General features: G+C 45.2%; 1 protein-coding gene across 2 annotated transcripts in view; it reads right to left on the reverse strand.

The window, feature by feature from the left end:
- The window catches only part of LOC308461461 (long-chain fatty acid transport protein 2-like), a 28,710-nt gene continuing 8,923 nt past the window's right edge, over nucleotides 1–19,787 (reverse strand). For both annotated transcript variants that reach the window (XM_080978421.1, XM_080978420.1), the window contains 8 exons: nucleotides 19,211–19,369; nucleotides 17,051–17,175; nucleotides 15,600–15,794; nucleotides 10,915–11,005; nucleotides 9,361–9,559; nucleotides 7,599–7,696; nucleotides 2,026–2,156; nucleotides 1–1,135 (listed from right to left, as the gene is read on the reverse strand). In XM_080978421.1, coding sequence (XP_080834547.1) covers nucleotides 959–1,135; nucleotides 2,026–2,156; nucleotides 7,599–7,696; nucleotides 9,361–9,559; nucleotides 10,915–11,005; nucleotides 15,600–15,794; nucleotides 17,051–17,175; nucleotides 19,211–19,369 — 1,175 coding nt within the window. In that variant the 3' untranslated portion in view covers nucleotides 1–958. The remainder of the gene's footprint in view (nucleotides 1,136–2,025; nucleotides 2,157–7,598; nucleotides 7,697–9,360; nucleotides 9,560–10,914; nucleotides 11,006–15,599; nucleotides 15,795–17,050; nucleotides 17,176–19,210; nucleotides 19,370–19,787) is intronic.

Here is a 19,787-nt window from a genome sequence, read left to right on the forward strand (position 1 = left end):
TTCTTTTGTTGTTCCAGATGCGCAACGATCTGGTCGTATCATTAATATTATTTATTAAATCCATTCGAAGTTCACAAGGTGGTTCACAACATAAAAATACAAAAAGAGAACACAAACTAATGAGAAGACGACGTGATGTTTCCTCCATGAGGTTCCAGCCTAGAAGCATGAAGACCACACTGTGCTTTCTGTGGCTGGTTCACCTGAATTTAAGTGGCAGCATTTAAATGTGTTGCCATCAATTGTGGCCAATTCCAGGCTGTAGCTATTTTGTGGGTGGGATTCCATCCTATACCAGCAAATTGAGGTTGTGCAATTAAAGCAGATTTGATTATCTTGTGCAGCAAGCATGCTTCAAACAAACTAACACAAATCCCGAACTTTAGTAAGGGAAGTGACAGGGAAATGCACTGGAAACGGCAGAATAGCAATTGTTTGATGCGATGTCTGCACAAACTTTGCGAAAATGAATAGGGTGGAATGAATGCTCCACAAACATATTGCCTGGAAGATCTCTGCAAATGACACACAGATATCTCCCTGCAACAAACACAAAAGTGGCAACTGGCGAAGATTGCTTCCTGCACAGGTGTACATTAATCCCTGGACCACATTTGTACATGTGTGCACAGCTACATGCAAATGTGTGATAACACGCAAAAGCATTCCAGTGGGTAGGGAGCAGAGGACCCTGGTGACAGCCTCATGTATGTAGTTTGCAATATATACATTGCAGAGCAAATGTGTTGTGTGAACACAGAAGGACAAAGTCTACAGGGAAAAAGAAAAACCAGGCACTCCTTTAAAAAAACAACAAAAGGTCCTCCAAACTAACTTGTGCAGGATTCACAAGAATTCATGGAGATGCATGCATGCCCTTCCCAGACAAAAGCCAAAGTGTTCAGTGCTCTAGTTGTTCTTGGGTTTCCTGTGCTACTAAGGACAGCTAAAGAGGCGTTCACAGCTTCAGTTTCTTCTCTGCAATGGCACTGAAGATCTGCTGAGTCATTGGCACGTAACTTTTTTCCAAGTCATCTAGGAAGAAGAGAGGGTCCCTGATGATGACAGGGTCAAATCCTTCCTTCACCAGTTGACTTTTGAGCTGCTTAAAAGTGCCTGTGGTCTCCAGCATGTCCTGTGTGAAAAAGGGCACTGGGGTGAGTACAGAAGCATGAATGATGCCCCACCTGTAATCATCTCAGGCAGGCAAGCAAGCCCTGATAAGAAGTAATGACTCTCCGGCAGTTTTATGTTATGTTTATTTATAAAAAACACATCCAGAGCACGGCTTCTCACCTGCTCGCATTGATGATAGTTGGTCAGTCTGACTCTCCGCCCCTTTCACAGCAGGAAGGACGTCAAATTCCAGCCCTTCCCCTCTTGCCCATCCGTTGTCCTCTGACCTTATCCATTCTCCTAGAACGGGGACTGAGAGGCCCGCCTTCCCCCTTCCACTTGACACACTCTCAGTCCTCTGCTTATCTGCTGATTGCCTAGCAACACTCTGGCTGCCTCCTAACTCTCCCGCTTCTTGAGAGCTAACAGGTAACAGGGTTTAGTGAGCAGGAAGAGGCGGTGGCAGAGAGAAGTCCGGAATCAGAGGCAGAAGCAGAAGCAGGAGAGGAGGGAGGCCAAGGAGCAGAGTTGGGACAGGCTGGTGAAGAAGCACAGGTGTCTCCCCCTCGTGCTGCGACCCGTTCCTTTCCTCACTAATATCTCAGAACCAGGAGAGGCATGAAGTGGGAGGAGCAGAGACAGGCATGCAGGCGCAGTCTCATATTGCTTGCTGGAAGAGGAGGTGACATAGACAGCTGTGGGAAGCCAGGGACCTTCATTCTCCGCCACTGCCTCACGGAGGCAAGACCTACTGAAGAAGAGTTGGTGTGCTTATTAGGCCTGGCACTCCTGCGCAGATCCTGTTTTTTGTACCAAAGAGTTAACTTCACATACTCCATGTGATTTACTGAAGGCTCACTCCTGGCAGCTAACAACATTAATAATACAGACTAAAGAGCAGCACCTTACCCGGATGCGAATGAAGCGAGGTATAGCATAGTTTGGCAAGCAGTCCTTGGCATGGGCATAGACCTCCTTCCCATCAAAGGGCAGCCCATCCTTCAGGCATATGGATGCCATCCCGATCTTTCCTTCGTGTCCTGGAACAAACCAAAAAGAGGAATGTTTTAAGGGCATTGCCACACGTTGCACACAAACAAGGATAAAAGACAACCCCAATGGGGGCTTCTTCTAGGGGGGCTTCCAGATGTGGCAGCATCCCCATCACAGCTGTTCTGTCTTAAACTGGAAGCGGAAGCAGAGCTCTGCTTCCAGAAAACTAACACTCTGTGGCCAAGTGTGCAGCCTTCATTTCCTCTGCCCCAAATGTTGGAGGGGGACAGTTTTCACTGGGACCATTATTTGTGTGAAAAAGGGTGAAATACTACGTCTCCCTGCCCCCACTGCACTTCACACACGCGCACACAATTATTTTTGCGTGCGGAGGGAGAAAAAGAAAGGATCCAAAGGCAGTGTTAAAGAAGAGGGCTAAAGTAGGGGCAGGGGGCCCTGTGGATCTCCATATGTTGTTGGGCTGCTGCTCCTGTCATCCCTGATCACTGGCCATGTTGACTGGGGCTGATGGGTTGGAGTCCAATAGAATCTGGAGGGCTGCAGGTTCACCATCTCAGGATTAAAGCAGTAGAATTAATTCCTAGAGAGGAAATAGACAATAGAGAAGGAAATGGTTCTACTGCCATGCCTAGCCCTGACCTGGTAAATGTAGAGTCCTCAGAGGGTGAACTCCAAGGACTTTGAGGAGCACACAGGGTCTCTTAGAACTAGCACTGAGGATCCCCTTGAGGGGTCTTCTCAGGGAAGGCCTGCTGAAAAACCCTTGGTGGTATCAAAGGAAGAGTGGGAGCCACCACCACCCCAGTCCTCAAGAACACCACCATTGAAAGATCTGGGTCTGAGGGAACATTTTTGGTGGACTTGTAAAAGAGTAAAAGTGTATTGGGAAATGATCCATAACAAACTGAAAAATATGTTTAAAAGTACTCCCCCCCCCCCCCAAAAAAAAACACAACTCCAGAGTCCTTTCTGTTGGGGATAATTCAGACTGAAATTCCCAGGTGTCAAAAAAGGTTATTTATGTAGGCCACTACTGCGGCCCATGTTTTGTTAGCCCAAAAATAGAAAATGAGCAAAGTCCCAACTAAAGAAGAGTGGCAACTTAAGTTGACAGAATATGTGCAGCTTGCAGGCATACAGAAGAAGAGAACAAAAAGAACATACATTTAGAGAAGACTGGAAAACTTTTACTGAATATATGGGAAATAACTGTGTACAGCTGAAAACGCTGGCAGCATTAAGATAAATTCAACAGTGTAAATAAGTTATGATGCATGTATTAATGGAATACTGAATGGTATAGTTTCTGTAAAATATGCAGGAATTTATGATATGTAAAATGAACCATGGAAAGAGAAGAAGGGAAGTCATTGGTATGTTAAGGATGTATAAATGAGTACTTTAAATTGTAAAACAGAAAAATTGTGTGTGTGTGTGTGAGAGAGAGAGAGAGAGAGAAAGATCCAGGTCTGTGGCTGAAGAGCAATGACGTAGCATGTGTGTGACATAAAAATTCGGCACCCCTTCACCTCTCCACTTCTGTTGTTTGTTGTTGTTGTGGTGCCCCCTACAGGCACCCTCTTGATTCAGTGCCCAGTGCGGGCGAACCAGTCTCGCTCCCCTAAATGCACCTCTGCTACAGACTCAGAGTCAACACACAGCTCATGAGTAAAGAGTCTCCCGAGCCTTTCAGTTGCTGGAAAAGCCACTTCTGCCCTTCAGAGGAGGTGGGGTTGTGGGCTTCACAGCCCCACCACGCGCGCGGTGGGTGGAGGCCAGCCCCCGCGCGATTGGGGAGATTGCCAGCCGCGTCACCCCCTGGTAGGCCAATCGGCTGGTTCAGGGGGCATGGCCTGCCCTATAAAGGCAGGATGCGGCCGGGGATCTCCCTCTTTGCCGCTCATCCGCTGTTTGGTTTTCCCACCTTCCCACCCTATAAGGCTTTGTTCTTTGACCTTGCTATGGACCTTGGTTGGTCACCATTGAGGGGCCTGGTAGGAATTTTTCCACTTGGCAAATTGGCACCAGCCACTTGGTTTTCGCCTACCTCGTAGCAATTCAATAGGAGTATAGCATCTAGATCAAGGGAAGTAATAGTGCCACTGTATTCTGCTCTGGTCAGACCTCACCTGGAGTACTGTGTCCAGTTCTGGGCACCACAGTTCAAGAAGGACACTGACAAACTGGAACGTGTCCAGAGGAGGGGAACCAAAATGGTCAAAGGCCTGGAAACGATGCCTTATGAGGAACGGCTAAGGGAGCTGGGCATGTTTAGCCTGGAGAAGAGGAGGTTAAGGGGTGATATGATAGCCATGTTCAAATATATAAAAGGATGTCACATAGAGGAGGGAGAAAGGTTGTTTTCTGCTGCTCCAGAGAAGCGGACATGGAGCAATGGATCCAAACTACAAGAAAGAAGATTCCACCTAAACATTAGGAAGAACTTCCTGACAGTAAGAGCTGTTCGTGGAATTTGCTGCCAAGGAGTGTGGTGGAGTCTCCTTCTTTGGAGGTCTTTAAGCAGAGGCTTGACAACCATATGTCAGGAGTGCTCTGATGGTGTTTCCTGCTTGGCAGGGGGTTGGACTCGATGGCCCTTGTGGTCTCTTCCAACTCTATGATTCTATGATTCTATGAATTGTCATAACTTGCCAGGTATTGGCGGTTAGGCACTGGTATATTTCTGTAGATGGAAGAGGGGAGGTAATGCCATCACCTGCCCTGCATATTGAAGGGTAGTCCGGTAAAGGATTCCGGGGGGCGTGGCCCTGTCCGAAGCCTGGGGAGGTGAGGGCCCAAGGCACGCCCCCTATCGGTGACCCCAGGGGAGTTCCTAGTTGATGTGCATCAGCAGGACTCCTTCTACTGGTGGTTAACCCTTCCCGGACTTCAAGTGGATGGGCTGAAGTTGGATATAGTCGGTTAGGACCAATGCCTAAGCCAATACCACTCATCACGTGTAACCAATAATGCTGTGGCCTTTTTTAGCCAATTAACCTTAATAATTGTGTCATGGGAGGGGGGGACTCGCCACGCAACAGCACAGGTTTCTGGCTCCTGATTCTTGTTCCTGCAGCTTGCCTGAACTCCCTGCGCTATTAGCCTTGGATTGTTGCCTGATGTTGCTTCTGGTTTATACCTTGGACCTTGGCTGACTCTCCATGCTTGACCTTGGTTTGTTTGTACTGTGCTCCATCTGCAACCCTGTCCCTGCTGGGGAGTGCTTTGCTATTTGATATCTTCTAGGACTGGGCACCCACTGGAGAGTGGCATAAGCCAGGAAATGGCTACAACAATCTATACAAGCCATAACCCGGTAGAACAGCAGCATTACAGGCCATCTACACCTGGGGAAAATTGCACAGCTATTCTATGGAATTTTCTTATTTGTTATTAAGTCAGATTTTCTGAGATTTGAAAGAAAAATGGAAGCTGGACAGGGATCAAACAAGAGGATGTTGTTGCAGGAAACTGCAATATAAAACTTATCGCATTAAAAAAAAGTGCTTGTGTCCTGGTGCTTCACTTGTCACAACTAACTGCTCTAGACGTATAACAGTTGCAGACATTTGTCCTGCACCCTGATGTGCAAATGGACCCTCCTTCAGCAGTAAATAATAAAACATTTTAATGTCGCTTTGGGGAAATTGTATTCTGTGAACATTGTTCCTTTACCTACTCCTAGACTATACGGAGAACCCAGTATGGCTCATTCTTTTTCTTGCCAAGTGAGTTTTCTCTTTCAGATTGTTTTTCTCCTTCACATATTCCCACCCACCCTTATGCATATAGATTTTGTAGTTGTGAAATTACTATCATCTCCTTCTGCTATTTCAGAAGCTAGCTTAGACACCTGCTTTCCAGGCTGCTTTCCTTTTATTGCATTTATAGGGAGGCTGGAAGTTATGGTTTTATCATATGCTTGGGATTCATGTTCGGTTTTATGATGAATTTTTCATTATACTTTATGTGGCTGATCTTTACATACACCGCTTAGAAATGATTTTTTTTTAAAGCACAATATACATGCCATGAAATAATTAATTAAATAGGCTTCTAAATAGCCACTGGCCTGGGCTTGCCGGTGGGACATTAAAAATTGCTTGTTGGCAGCCAAGTAGAGAACATGTTGTAAATAGCAAAGAAGTTGGTTCTGGTCTTTCTGGCTTTTAGCTATGTCACAAATAACCACATTCTCTACATTAGAGGGGAAATGATCAGTCCATCTTGCACCCTGGGAGGTGAATGGATTTTTGCTCCCGCAAACATTTTCATTGTCCACAGTACAACTCAGAATAGATAAAAGGGTTACATCTGAATATGTCTGCCTGTAGCACAAGGCAGTATGTGGACTAGAGAGAAAGATTAACCTAACTGGCATCTTGATCTCAAATATTTGTGCTAGCATATCTGCCAGTGGTGCAATGTCATGGTTTGTGACTTTGCTCTGATCGTTGTGGGAGCCCTTCTAAGTAGCGGAGTAGGAAACCTGGAAATAGTGCCAACGTATTTCACATCTGGCAACCAATGCGCCCCTTTGGTTTCAGATAATACAGGGGTAGATGAATCTAAAAAGCCCGGGACACAAATTTTCACAGCCCTCTAGTGGCTATGGTGGCTCATTTACCAGAAGTGAGGTATTTCGTGTTAACTCTGGAAGAGTAGACTCAATTCTGACCAGACTAAGCCTTCTGATCTATATTTTGCCCTAGGATGCTTAGTTTGGTCAGAATTGAGTCTGCGCTTCCAGAGTTAACACAAAATGCATTACTTTTGGCAAATGAGCCATCATAGCCGCTAGAGGGCCGTGAAAATTCGTGTCGCGGGCTTTGTAGATTTCTCTACCCATGTGCTATCTGAAACCAAAGGGGCCCATTAGTTGCCAGATGTGTGTTTTTTCCAGCTCTCCTTCCCACTGTAGCTAGCAAAACATATATTAGCTAGCAAAACACATTTCACACATGTCACCAGAGACATGCCTTCCAGCTTCTCTTGCACTCTTTGCGCCACTGACGGTATTAATGTGGGACTAATAGAAAGGGAGAAGGGCCATTAGGAAAAGGAAGAAGAAGTGAACAAAGAGAGAGTGAACAAAGTGCGGCTATTCCACAATGAATGCCCAGTGTGGAAGAATTGTGGGTGAAGGACATTTTTTCAGTGGAGGGGGAGCAGAGGCGAGCTGCCGGCCATACCTTCCGGGGCAGATGGGGGCAGGAGTCCAGTGACATTTGGGGCAGCATAGGTTCCCCACCTCTGGTTTAGACACCTTGTGCTCTATAGACCATGGGACTCACAGGCACTTCAAATCGTGACTGGAAATGGTGCCAGTGTCCAAAGATGGCGGGTACAATGGACTATCCTCAATACCTCTTCCCTTAGCCTGCTGCTGTGGAGCCGATCTCCTGATGCCACAGATGCTGACTCTGGCTGCCCAAAGTTGCATTTAAGAATGGCACTTCAGGACCCACCTGGCACCGGCACACCATAGACACTGGCTTCCTGAACCGACTCCAGCGTTGCCAAGGTCGTCTCAACCTCCGTGGTGGCCACATTCTCCCCTTTCCAGCTGCAGAGAGGGGGGAACAGTTACCATTTGGGGAGAAGAGCATGCCTATTATGTTAAGAGCAACTACCACAGCATTTCTTTCCCACTCTTGAGTGTTCAAAGTGCTTTGTGTACAATATTGTGCCATAATCTTTAAATCTGTGGAGGGTGGCAGGAAGGTGGGGGCAGAGTTGGCACACTCCTGTGTGCTCACCCCTCAATGTCTGTCCATTTAAGCCCCATAATAAAACAGTGAAATAAACCAAAGCAGGCACACATCCCTGCTTCTTCCTACACCTTCTGCTAGCTCAGAGTCAGCAAGAGAGCAAGCAGCAACAGCAAGAAGGAGGAAGAATAGGACCAGGTAGTGGGGTAGGAGAGCTGGGGTGGGGAATTCACATCCAGCAACCACTGTGCCCCTTTGGTTTCAGATACGACATGGACAGATGAGTCAAAAATCCAGGACCCAAATTTCCACAGCCCTCTTGTGGCTGTGGCGGCTCATTTACCAGAACTGATGTATTTAATGTTCACTCTGGAAGTTTATACTGTGAAAATTTGTGTCCCAGGCATTTTAGATTTGTCTACCCATGTACTATCTGAAACCAAAGGAGTGAATTGGTTGCCAGATGTGAAATATATTGGCATTCTTTTCAGCTCTCCTTCCCCACTAAGTAGGCTCCCAGGATCAGCAGTGGGGCTTTCACATGAGGTGTGGGTCTGAGCAACAATCTGACAGTGTTCATTGCAGATCAGAACCAGAAACTTCCTGGCACATTGCTTGTTTTCCTGCCTCCTTTCAACATCACAATATGAATGATCTCTGTATAGAATAAGGACATTTACAGTACATGTGTTTCTGTCATCTTTCTTCCTGAGGTGTTTGCTAAGGGCTCGTCCACACTTCCACTTGAAAGCACAGGGCTCAGCAGTTTTCAACTTCTGTCATGCTTTCTGGGCATGGGTTTGAGTGATTTTGCCTTTGCCCTGTCATTTCCCCCTGGAAAACCCACTCTTTAGTGATAAATCGGAACAAACAGCAATCGTGGAAAATCCAGTTGCATTTGGTGCTAAAGATTGAGTTTCCATAAGGAGTGGAAGGGGGCAGAAGTGGGGCAAACGGAGGCAAGGACAAACCCTGAGAATCAAATTGTGGGTCTTTTTGCACCAACAGCCAGATCTCCTGTTGTTTTCCCCTCAACCATTTGCTTTGAGGGCTGCTGGGTATATTGCAAAGCAAAGGGGCAGTGAGACTGCAGCCAAGCAGAAATTTGCATCTATGAATATAAATGAGCAAATGCAAATCTCATGCAGGCTTCTGTCAGGGGCCTGTCCCCGAGACATTTCAGTACTCCCCCTGCTTCTAAATATACCTTGCATAGATTTGCACTGTGTTATATGCTATACCTGCCATAATACCAACAACAGATATACCGTATTTTTCCGTGTATAAGACTAGGTTTTTTTAACCAAAAAATTAGGTTTAAAATTGGGGCTCGTCTCATACATGGGTGGTGCTGAGGGTTTTTTTCTTAATTTGGAGTCCTCCCCCCCCCAAAAAAAGGGGGCATCTTATACATGAGGGCGTCTTATACACGGAAAAATACGGTGTATATCATCTGAAATTGCAACCTCGGCAGACCAAGTGCAGCAGATCCCACCCCACCTGGAGAGGTGGGACTCACCGGAAAGTGTCTCCTACCCGGTCCTGAAAATATAGAAAGCCATCATGGTCTTGCATCAGGAGGTCACCACTGTTGAAGTAGCAGTCTCCTTTGGTAAAAACATCCCGGAGAATCTTCTTCTCCGACTTCTGTCGGTCTCCTGCGTAGCCAGAGAATGGGGTATGGCTAGTGATCTTGGCCACCAGTAAACCTGTCTCACCTTGGAAGGGAAGGAAGGAGAACCTTGGTAATTCTGTCCTATTTCCCCATGCCCCATAACAAATCAACACAGTGGTGAAATTGACTGGACCAGACTACTATAAACAATTACACTCATAAAGGACAATGTTTTTAGAGTACAGGAGCTGAATGGAAAAGGTAGCTTTGCATGCCTTCCCCTTGAAGTTTACCCCTCACGGAGCTACCATTCCCAGCATCCCCCAACTAACTACAATACCCAGAATTCTTTAAGAGAAAGAATGCATTTCAAATGTTCCTTAAAGTATAGTGCGTACACAAAAGTGCTTTTACCCCTTTGGAACATTACTGGTCTTAAAATAAACTGGATAGTTCCTTAAAAAGTACAAAACCCTTTAAATCTTCATTTGTTTCTGAGTTGGTTCAGAATATTATTATTAATTTATATATAATTTATTTATACCCCATCCATCTAGCTGGTTTTCCCCAGCCACTCTGGGCGGCTCCCAGCAGAATATTAAAAACACGATAAAACATCAAACATTGAAAACTTCCCTAAACAGGGCTGCCTTCAAATTTCCTCTAAAAGTCAGATAGTTGTTTATTTCCTTGACATCTGATGGGAGGGCATTCCACAGGGCAGGTGCCACTACCAAGAAGGCTCTCTGCCTGGTTCCCTGTAACCTTACTTCTTGCAGTGAGGGAACCACCAGAAGACCCTTGAAGAAGGACCTCAGTGTCCAGGCTGAGCGCTAAGGGTGGAGACACTCCTTCAGGTATACTGGGCTGAAGCCGTTTAGGGCATTAAAAGTCAGCACCAACACTTTGAATTGTGTTCGGAAACATACTGGGAGCCAATGTAGGTCTTTCAGGACCGGTGTTATATGGCCTCAGCAGCCACTCCCTGTCACCAGTGTAGCTGCTGCATTCTGGATTAATTGTAGTTTCCGGATCACTTTCAAAAGTATCCCCACGTATTTTATATTTAATCATTTATAATTCACCTTGAGTTCTCTTGGGAAAAAGACATTCCAGAAATTCTATAGACAATCTTAAAAAAAAAATAATCTTCCTGTAATGCGCCTAAGAGTTTTGTGGACTGGGCAATTCATATGTAAAATTAGTGCTTGTATGTGATGCTGGACCCAAACACACACACACACACACACACACACACACACACACTGAAGTGAGAAACCAAAATTCTGAAGTCAAGAGTGCTGAGAGATGTTAGGAGACCCCATACAGAGCTACAGTTTTGCACCCTTGCAAAATTACAGTTCCTGCAATTCTTTGGGGGCAAGCCATGGCTTTTAAAGTGGCATAAGAGTGCTTTAAACCTATGGTGTGGATGTAAATGTATGCTTGTTTTATTACCTGTGGCCACTGGGATGCAATATCCTTTCTCATCCCTCACCGGCTCATCCTGGTCAACGTTATATTGAATCAGTTCGAATTTTGCCAGTTTCTGAAGGGGAACAGATAGAAAGGAAAGCATGAGATGATAAGGCATAAATTCAAGGCAAGCATGTTATAACACCAGGATCATAAAGCATTTGATGGAACCATACAACTACTCTACAGGGTCATTGCCTCAAAGGGTCATTGAGTCCAACGCCCTGCAGTGCCGTAACCACAGCTAGGATCATTGACCTCAAGCAAAGATAACCAGTGGCCCCCAGGCCAGAGCCAGTTCCTTGGCACCTGGACTGTGGATTCTCCTCCTTGGCACCGCTGCTCTCCTCAGCACTGCCCCTGGAAAGCGAGGGTTGCACAGATCCGGACAGAGCCACCTCAAGCTCCTTCGACCAGCAACACCAACTTCCCCCAAAGAGTGTGGTAGGAGAGCTTAGTTTGTGTCCTGCGCTTTTTAGACTTGTTTACCCATGAACTTTCTGAAACCAAAAGGGCATATTGGTTGCCAGATGTGAAACACCGTACCTTCCCATGTATAAGACTTTTCGTTCTGTAAAATAAGGTGTAAAAATGGGGTGCGTCTTATACACCGATAGTGCATAGGGGGTATGAGTGATTGGTTGCAGCCGCGTGCTGCAGCTTGTCAGTGGCAATTTGGTGGGTGATTGGTGGCTGCGGCAAGGGCTGCTTTGGATTGGCTGGTGCTGTGTTAATTGGGCAGGAGATTGGTTGCTGCGGCAAGGACTGCTGTGGATTGGCTGCCACTGCGGCAATTGGGCTTTTGAATGCCGGCTGCTGTTTGCAAGCGGGCAGATGCTTGCAGGCTTCTGCGATGAGAGTGATTTTCTGGGTTAGTGATTTACTGCATTCCCCACCCCCAAAAAAGCTCCCCAACTCTGGTCAATCCTCCCCCATTTTCTTAATTTTGAGTCCCCCAAAATAGTGTCTTATACACAGGGGCATGTCATACACAGAAAAATATGGTATGTTGGCATTACTTTCTGAAACCAAGAGGCCAGAGGGAGAGTAACTGCTTCTGCTAAACTGGGCAAAGGTGCGCTCAACATCTCTGGCCGGTGTTGGGTAAAGCTGCGTTTTCTGCCCTTCTCTCAAAAACATCCCTCAAGATGCCACCTGGGAAAGCTCTTGCAACTTTCTACAAGCCTACCTCATTTTAGCTATCATGACTCCCCCCCCCAGGAATTCTGGGAATTGTAGTTTGGTGAGAGTGCTGGGGATTATTCGTTAAGAGGAACCTAGCTGCATGCCACCACTCACAGAACTACAGTTCCCAGAGTTCCTCTTGGGAGGGGTGATTATTAAACTAAGTCACCTTATGCACATTTATTTGCTTTTCAATGTAAGGTTTTCAATTGAAAATAATTCAAAGTTCAGGACTGAACGGATTAACTTTACACAGTTGTGTAAAGCTTGTGGGTGTCGGCAGATTTTTCATTCCGTTGCCCTGGACTTTGGAACCTGCTCTTTGATTTTAGTTTATCTGAGCGGGCGCTCCAGCAAAATGTTGCAACATGAAGTTTAGGACTCCAGCCAGCCATGCCCTTTTTCAGGGCATTCCATTCCATTCCCTCTCCCTGCTGGTTTACGATTCTCCCCACTCCACTCTCAAAAACAACCTGTCATAATTCTCTGCCCGAAGTGTATGCAGAGCCCTCATTGGACTCTTTCCCCCCCAAAAATGTTTCTCTTTTTTTTTGTACTTCTACAAACCTTGGAGTTCCTGGGTACCTGATGATACATCTTCCTTGTTTGTGTGAGTACTGCCACTTTGGCTTCAGAAGGAACCACACTTAGAAAATTGAGTTTACTATTACTACAGCCGTACCTTGGAAGTTGAACAGAATCCGTTCCGGAATGGAAACCAAGGCGCAACTTCCGATTGGCTGCAGGAAGCTCCAATCAGAAGCTGTGGAAGCCCCATTGGATATTTGCCTTCCAGAAATAGTTCACAAACCAGAACAGTCACTTCTGGGTTTGCGTCGTTTGGGAGCCAAAATGTGCGAGAACTAAGCTGTTTGAAAACCAAGGTACGACTGTGTAGACAAGTAGGATCCGCAACAAAATGTTGCAGCACGGGTTGCTCCCTGTTCAGGATTCCAGTCACTGCACTCCATTTCCTCAAGATAGTGACATCTTCCCTCTTCTATGTGGGGGGTGACATTTTAGCAACATAACCAATGGTACTGGCAGCCTGAACATCAGCAATAGAGGGAATTATGATGGCAGCATTTACAATACATGATATAATGTAATAGAGAAAAGAGTTTGCTAACTTTGCGGCTGTCTTGCATTATCTCCCCCCACCCTCGATCCATCCATATTGAATTGGCTGGCATTTTCCTGTTGCTAAATTCATATACAGTGGTACCTCTGGTTGCGAACGGGATCCGTTCCGGAGGCCCATTCGCAACATTAATAGAACGCAATCTGCAGCGGCGCGTCTGCAAACATGCAGGTTGCGATTCACCACTTCTGTGCATGCACGTGACATCATTTTGCGCGTCTATGCATGCACGAGTGGCGAAACCTGGAACTACCCTTTCCAGTACTTCCGGGTTGCCGCAAGACGCAACCTGAAGAAACATGTCATGAAACAAACATAACATGAAGTATGACTGTATTAATTGGAAATATTTTCTGGCACACTTTGAAACGGTTTATTGTGAAATGTGCTTGATCAAAATAAAAAAAAATGCACTTAGAAGTCCTGTTACTTAAGCCCTGCATCTCAAACAGACATGGCAAGGGGTGAAATTTTTCCCATCCCTGTATCAGACGTGCCAGGAACAGCTTCACCTCCAAGGCTTCTTGTTTACTGCACAACTCTTCAAAGGACAAAAGCCCTAATCTCAGAATATCTCGTGGGACTCTTACCTTTGCACACGAGGCTGCATTCCAGCTAGGCAAAGATCAAAGGTTTCTAGAAGCAGCCCCCACCCCCCATTTAAAAAATACCCATATCTCTCCATCCTCCATCTATGAAAACAAGTACAGTACATCCAAGTACATCCATGAAAACATAGTACAGTACAGGACACTCCAGTCGGGTAAAACCACATGAGGAGGCTGAAGCCCTTGAACCAGAATAACAATAAAGGAAAGGAACAGAAGAAAGTCTCTCATCCCCAGCCAAAAGGTGATTAAGACTAAGAAGGCACCAATGGTGCCAGGATCCCTGCAAACAATAAAGGTAAGAAAATGGTGAAGGACCCCTGGACAGTTAAGATCAGTCAAAGGAAAGGGGGAATAAGGCAGGTGTGGCCAAATTGGGGGGCCTCCACAGCTGTCATTACCAATGGTCGGGAATAGGGCCAGGTGATATATCAATATATTGTCCAAAACTGGTTTGAAGTCCATATTGTAATATTGGCTTTGTAATTTTTGACCTGACAATATATTATTATTATTTATTGAAGTTATATACCACCCTACACCCGGGGGTGTCAGGGCGGTTCACAGAATAAAATCAAGTTATAAAACAACAAAATACCTAATAAAAATAAAAACAGCAACCCAATAACACCCCCCCCAAAAAAACACCACAAAGTGTGTGTGTGTGTGTGCGTGTGTGCGTGCGTGCGTGCTATGCAAAAATCACAATGTGGGCAAAACAGTGAAGACAGCCAATGCCTCTCCTGATTCCTACAGCCCCTTTTAACTCTGTTAACTCAACTCTCCCCCACCTCATGCAGGAGGCAGCGAATCACAAGAGCAGGTGCCAGCAAAAATCACGATGCAGGCAAAACCGTGAAGCAAATGCCTCTACATAGTTCCATCCTTATTTCGGACATTGTGATATATTGGGTATATCGCTCTTTGTTTAGCTGTTATATATAACAATGTTGAAAACCAGCTATTGCTCTGCCCTAGTCAGGAATCCAGTCCAGTATCTGGAGAATACCACTTTGGTTATTCCTAGACTGAAGTATAGTGCCAAAGTCTACACAGAAAAGGTGGCTATTGAAGAGAGAACTGAAGGCAGCTTTAAGAGACCAGAAGATGAGGTGTGCAATTAGAGTGGAGTGTTTGGGGATGTTTAACTGGGACCTTGGAATTCTATAAGACATTCTTTGTCTAGCTCCTTCCCTTTGATCTTACCGCCTTGGGTGACCCTGTTGTGAGTACGAGATTCCCGATGGCTTCGCTCACAAGGAATGTCCAAACCCACTCACCACCACAAGGTGATGATCCATCAAGTGAGACAAAGAATGACCCAAGAATTCCTCAACGGTAGAACAGGCAGGTGATAACAAGCGGTATGTTACAACGGCTGTGAAGGCGGATGAAAGCTGCAGCAGATAGGATCTACCGGTTCATCGTGACTACTCATACCATTGGAACAGAGCCCTATTGCAAAGACTGTGCGTTGATCAGCGTGCACTGATCTACACACATAAAACAAATTTATGCACAGGCGTCTTCCAAAAATCCAACCATACACTGTGGAAGGACGTGTGGGTCCAGAATTGGCCTCCACAGTCACTTATGGACTCACTGTTAAAACTGTGTTTATGGAAGACAATCCTACTCTGCTACAAGCGATCGCCAAAGAAGAAGATAAGACATTATTTATTTAGACATACGTGATCAACACACCCTGGAAATTCCTGCTTAGCCCTCATTACCTTGTGGAGGAAGTTTGTCTTTCCCATGGCTCCAACCTTCCCGATGTAGTTAATAAATCCAACATTCCCCTCTGTGGCGCCATAGAATTCATGGATTTGGATAGGTTTGAATCGATGCAGGAACTCCTTCCAGACTTCCACACGCATGCCATTACCTATTGCCAGTCGCACGCAGTGGTCTCGGTCACGGTCCGTCTACAAAGAAACACATTGAGGTGATCACTGTGGTTATAAGCTGTATGGATAGCCATTTCACTGGCGATGAGTAGGAATTGCTCCAAGTGGTTACACTAACGAACTTTCACAAAAAGAACGCCTTGTCATGCCCTGTAAGTTTCTGACTAGATTGCTGCAACGTGGGGCTGCCTAGGAAGACGGTCAAGAAACTTCAGCCGGTTCAAAAGATACAACGGAGAGGCTGCAACTTGTAGAGAATAGGACAAAGGGCTCAGCCACACTTTTGACTGAGCCGTAGTTTGATCATATTGTGTACCGGTTAATTGCCCCGGGTCAGAGAGCTTTTCTCACTGATCCGTGGTGGTGCCTTGCGAAAATCCGATCCTACCCACTGAATTTCATTAGATGTGCAGAAAATCTGAAGAGAGGTTTTGCTTAGCTGAGCTTCAATTCACCAGATAAGATTCAATTATTATTATTTTTTGCAAAGTACGGCTGCAGAACAACAAAAAAATCTCTCCATCCAACCTGGAGAAATTAATTGGTGCACAATATGATCAAAATATGGGTCAAGCAAAAGTGGATGAGTCCAAGCTGTATCTTGCAGGTACTTAAAGAGCTTCCCTATTCCACTCCAGTCTATCCTATCTTATTCAGATTATTTGATTTACATCACACACCCTCATCACACATGATTTCGGTGCAATTCACAACAATTTGAAACACAAGACACAGTAAAACAAAGGTGGAAACTAGACACATATTAAAAAAAACACTGCAAAAATGCTTTTTAAAAAAAGTTTTCAAAAATATATTGAATTTGCCATAAGCTCACCATTGCCATCTAGCGTCATATTTGTATAGTGCACTCAAAACGCACTTAAAAGTTAGATTTGCAGCTGTATAGCAGAGTCCAAAATAAACATACTTTAAATTACAATCATCCTCCCTTATTATTATTATTAATTGAATTTATATACTGCCCTATACCCAGAGGTCCATGAAACCTTTTGGTCTCAATAGCTTTGTAATTCAATGCAGAAATATCACATCAACTGACACTTTCTGCAGGGTTTTGGCTCACCAAAAACTAAGCATGGCAACTGACTGACACATCCAAACCGAGAAGCATTGAACTCCCTGCTTTCTGTAGCATCAGGTGTACGGCAGGTGGGTATGCACCCACCTGCTGCAAGGGATTCAGTACTGAGCAGGAGAACCCATTTTGCTTCTTGGCAACATTCACCCTCCCCCCCAACCTGTCTCTCATTTACCTTTGGTGCATTACAGAGGTAGCGCATCATTTCTCCAACATATTGGATCACAGTGACGCCGTATCGCCTGCAGTCATCCCAGAAATGGGTAACAGAAAACTTAGACCTCAAGGCAATTGTGCATCCTGTTTGGGGAGGGGGGGAGAAAGAAAGAAAGAAAGTGATTCTGCTTTCATTACTGTTTGGACCTGCAAAAGTTTTATAAGACAGTTGTGCTGCTTTGGTTCCAGTATATGCACTTCTCTTGTAACTTCCTGCTGAAGTCCTTCAACTTTTCATACCACAAATATTTGGGGCAGAGGAGAGGTTGTCCCAGTTTGCTGCCCTAGACAGCAATAATATGGCAGCATTGGGGAAATGTCACAAAGCAACCAAAAAAGCAGAATAAATCCACTAGTGCACTAATATCGCGTAGAGAACACGATGCGGAATGCACCTGAAATAAAACAGTGCCCTGCATTCACATTCCCCTATTTCAGCACTCTGCTCAGACATTTCTGACAATGTGGTTCAGAAGCTAACAGTACAAGATTCAGTGCTGACCCCAAAACTTCGTTTCGTTTTGCAATATATTTGTTTCAAGAAAATAAGAGTGGTGGGAGAGGAGCGCAGGCTTTGCAGCCAATAGTGTATCTCTGCACCCAGCACACACGTCATGGCTAAATTAAATTCTCACATTTCAGATTTCCATTCGTCCGGAATTTCCCAGACACAGCCGGAATAGTGCAGTCTGGGCAAAAATGTCCAGGAAAATCCATACGTATGGCAACCCATGCCTGCAGTGTCGTTTTGGGTGATTTTCCTAAAAATTCATTTCATTTTTTTTCCTCCCAAAAAAGTTGAACAACTTTTGTGTCCAGGTCTTCAATTTTTGAAACATAGCAACCCTAGCAACCTGTATTTGTGCTGCGTTGTCTATTTCTACAAGCACAGGAACTGGATCAGGCCTGTGACCCATCTAGTCCAGCATCCTGTTCTCACAGTGGCCAACCAAATGTCTCAAGGGGCAACCCACAAAAGGAGCTGCGCACAACAGGACTCTCCCTTCATACAGGAGGACAATCCTTAAGCCATTTTGACTCTCCCAAATTGACCTCAAATATTTATCTGCAAGGAGGAAGGAAATGGGAAAAGCTTTCTAACTGTCTTTGGACTGTAGGAGCTTACACCTCTCTGTAAATACAGTCTGGCAAGTATCTGTTAAGCTGAGCACACTGTCAATAGGAGTAAGAGATTCAGGAACTATGTATTTACCATCTCAAAGGAATGGCAAGGCTACCCAGGAAATGCAATCAGATAAGGCATTATCAGGTATCCTGACAGACAGGAGAGAAGCAACACATTCTAATTTCTGCTGGGTTCCACCTCTTTCTGTGATGAATGTATGATGTTTTTTTGGGGGGGGGAGTCTTGAGCTACAGGGTAGACAATTTCAAATGTCTGTATAAGAGCTTGCACACCAATGTTCTGGGTTCCTCTCCTCCCTCCCTGCATGGGGGAGTGGGGGACCCTGTTGCAACAGTTTAATAAAGATCAGGCTTCATAGCTGCTTTGCTTCTCAATAGTCTCTGGTCGGCTTCTGTTATTTTCTCCTACCGATAGAGAACCTACTTAAATACTCTATACGGGGTCTTGGATACCCCATAAGGTAAAAAGGAGCAGTTTTTTCTTATAACAGTAGCCATCCAAGTTTGCTCTTGTGAGAGCGAATTCCAAAGTTTAACTATGCACTGAGCGATTAAGTGCTTTCTTTTATCTGCCCTGAATCTTCCAACATTCAGCTCCGTTGCTTGTCTATGAGTTCTAGCATTATGAGAGAGGGATAAAAAAATTTCTCTATCCCCTTTCTGCATGCCAAGCAGAGAGGTCCATCTCTCCTGCAGCAGCCCACTACATTTCTATGCTGAATGGGAAAGGGCGGGGGGTGCCCATCTGTTACTTGCCTGCATAGAAATTCTCACCAATTAGTATCAGGCAAGAGCCTATATGTGCAATGATGGATTTTGCAGAATCATAGGACTGTAGAGTTGGAAGGGATCCTGAGGATCATATGATCCATATTCATAGACTGAGGATCTGAGTGCAGATTCTGACCTCCCCCCACAAAAAAACCTTATGCACCCATTCATCCCAGCTCACTGAAAAACATTCTGTACATACCAACCTCCAGGCACCCTCCTGTCCCAAGAAGAAGGGCAGCTGAGTGGTACATCGGCAGCGGGAGGTAGATGATATCCTTAGGAGTGACCCCGCACATGCGAAACATATGGGACACTTTGAGCAGCTTCGACTGGGTGATGATAGCCGCTTTCGGCAGCCCTTGAGGCAGGCAGAAATTAAAAAGAAGGAAGATGATCCGAAATGACTCCATCAAGCGAGAAACAACAATTTGCAGGGGTCATATTTCTTTCTGTCCCTGTCCCCCCAATATAATGCTATCCACATTCTTTTAAAAAAAATATATTATTAAGGATTTTCTTGTTTTACAGAAGTAAGTGTAATGCCTCGTTTTTTCCCCCCATGTAACATTTTTACAAATCCGTTTCATTTGTTGAGGCATTAGGGGGAGAAGAAGAAAAAAGAAAAAAGAAAGGGGGGGTGGAGAGAGGGAAGATGGATGGGGGTGGGGTCGGGTGGCGGTGTTTCTATTATGTTTAATGTATGTAGAGTTTGGTGTCAGCGTTGCTTGTGTTGTTCACTTGTGTTCCTTTGGTGGTGAGAGAGGTTGGGGTTGGCC

Source organism: Podarcis pityusensis, assembly GCF_964106645.2.
Source record: "Podarcis pityusensis genome assembly, chromosome: 13".
NCBI classification, from domain to species: Eukaryota; Metazoa; Chordata; class Lepidosauria; order Squamata; family Lacertidae; genus Podarcis; species Podarcis pityusensis.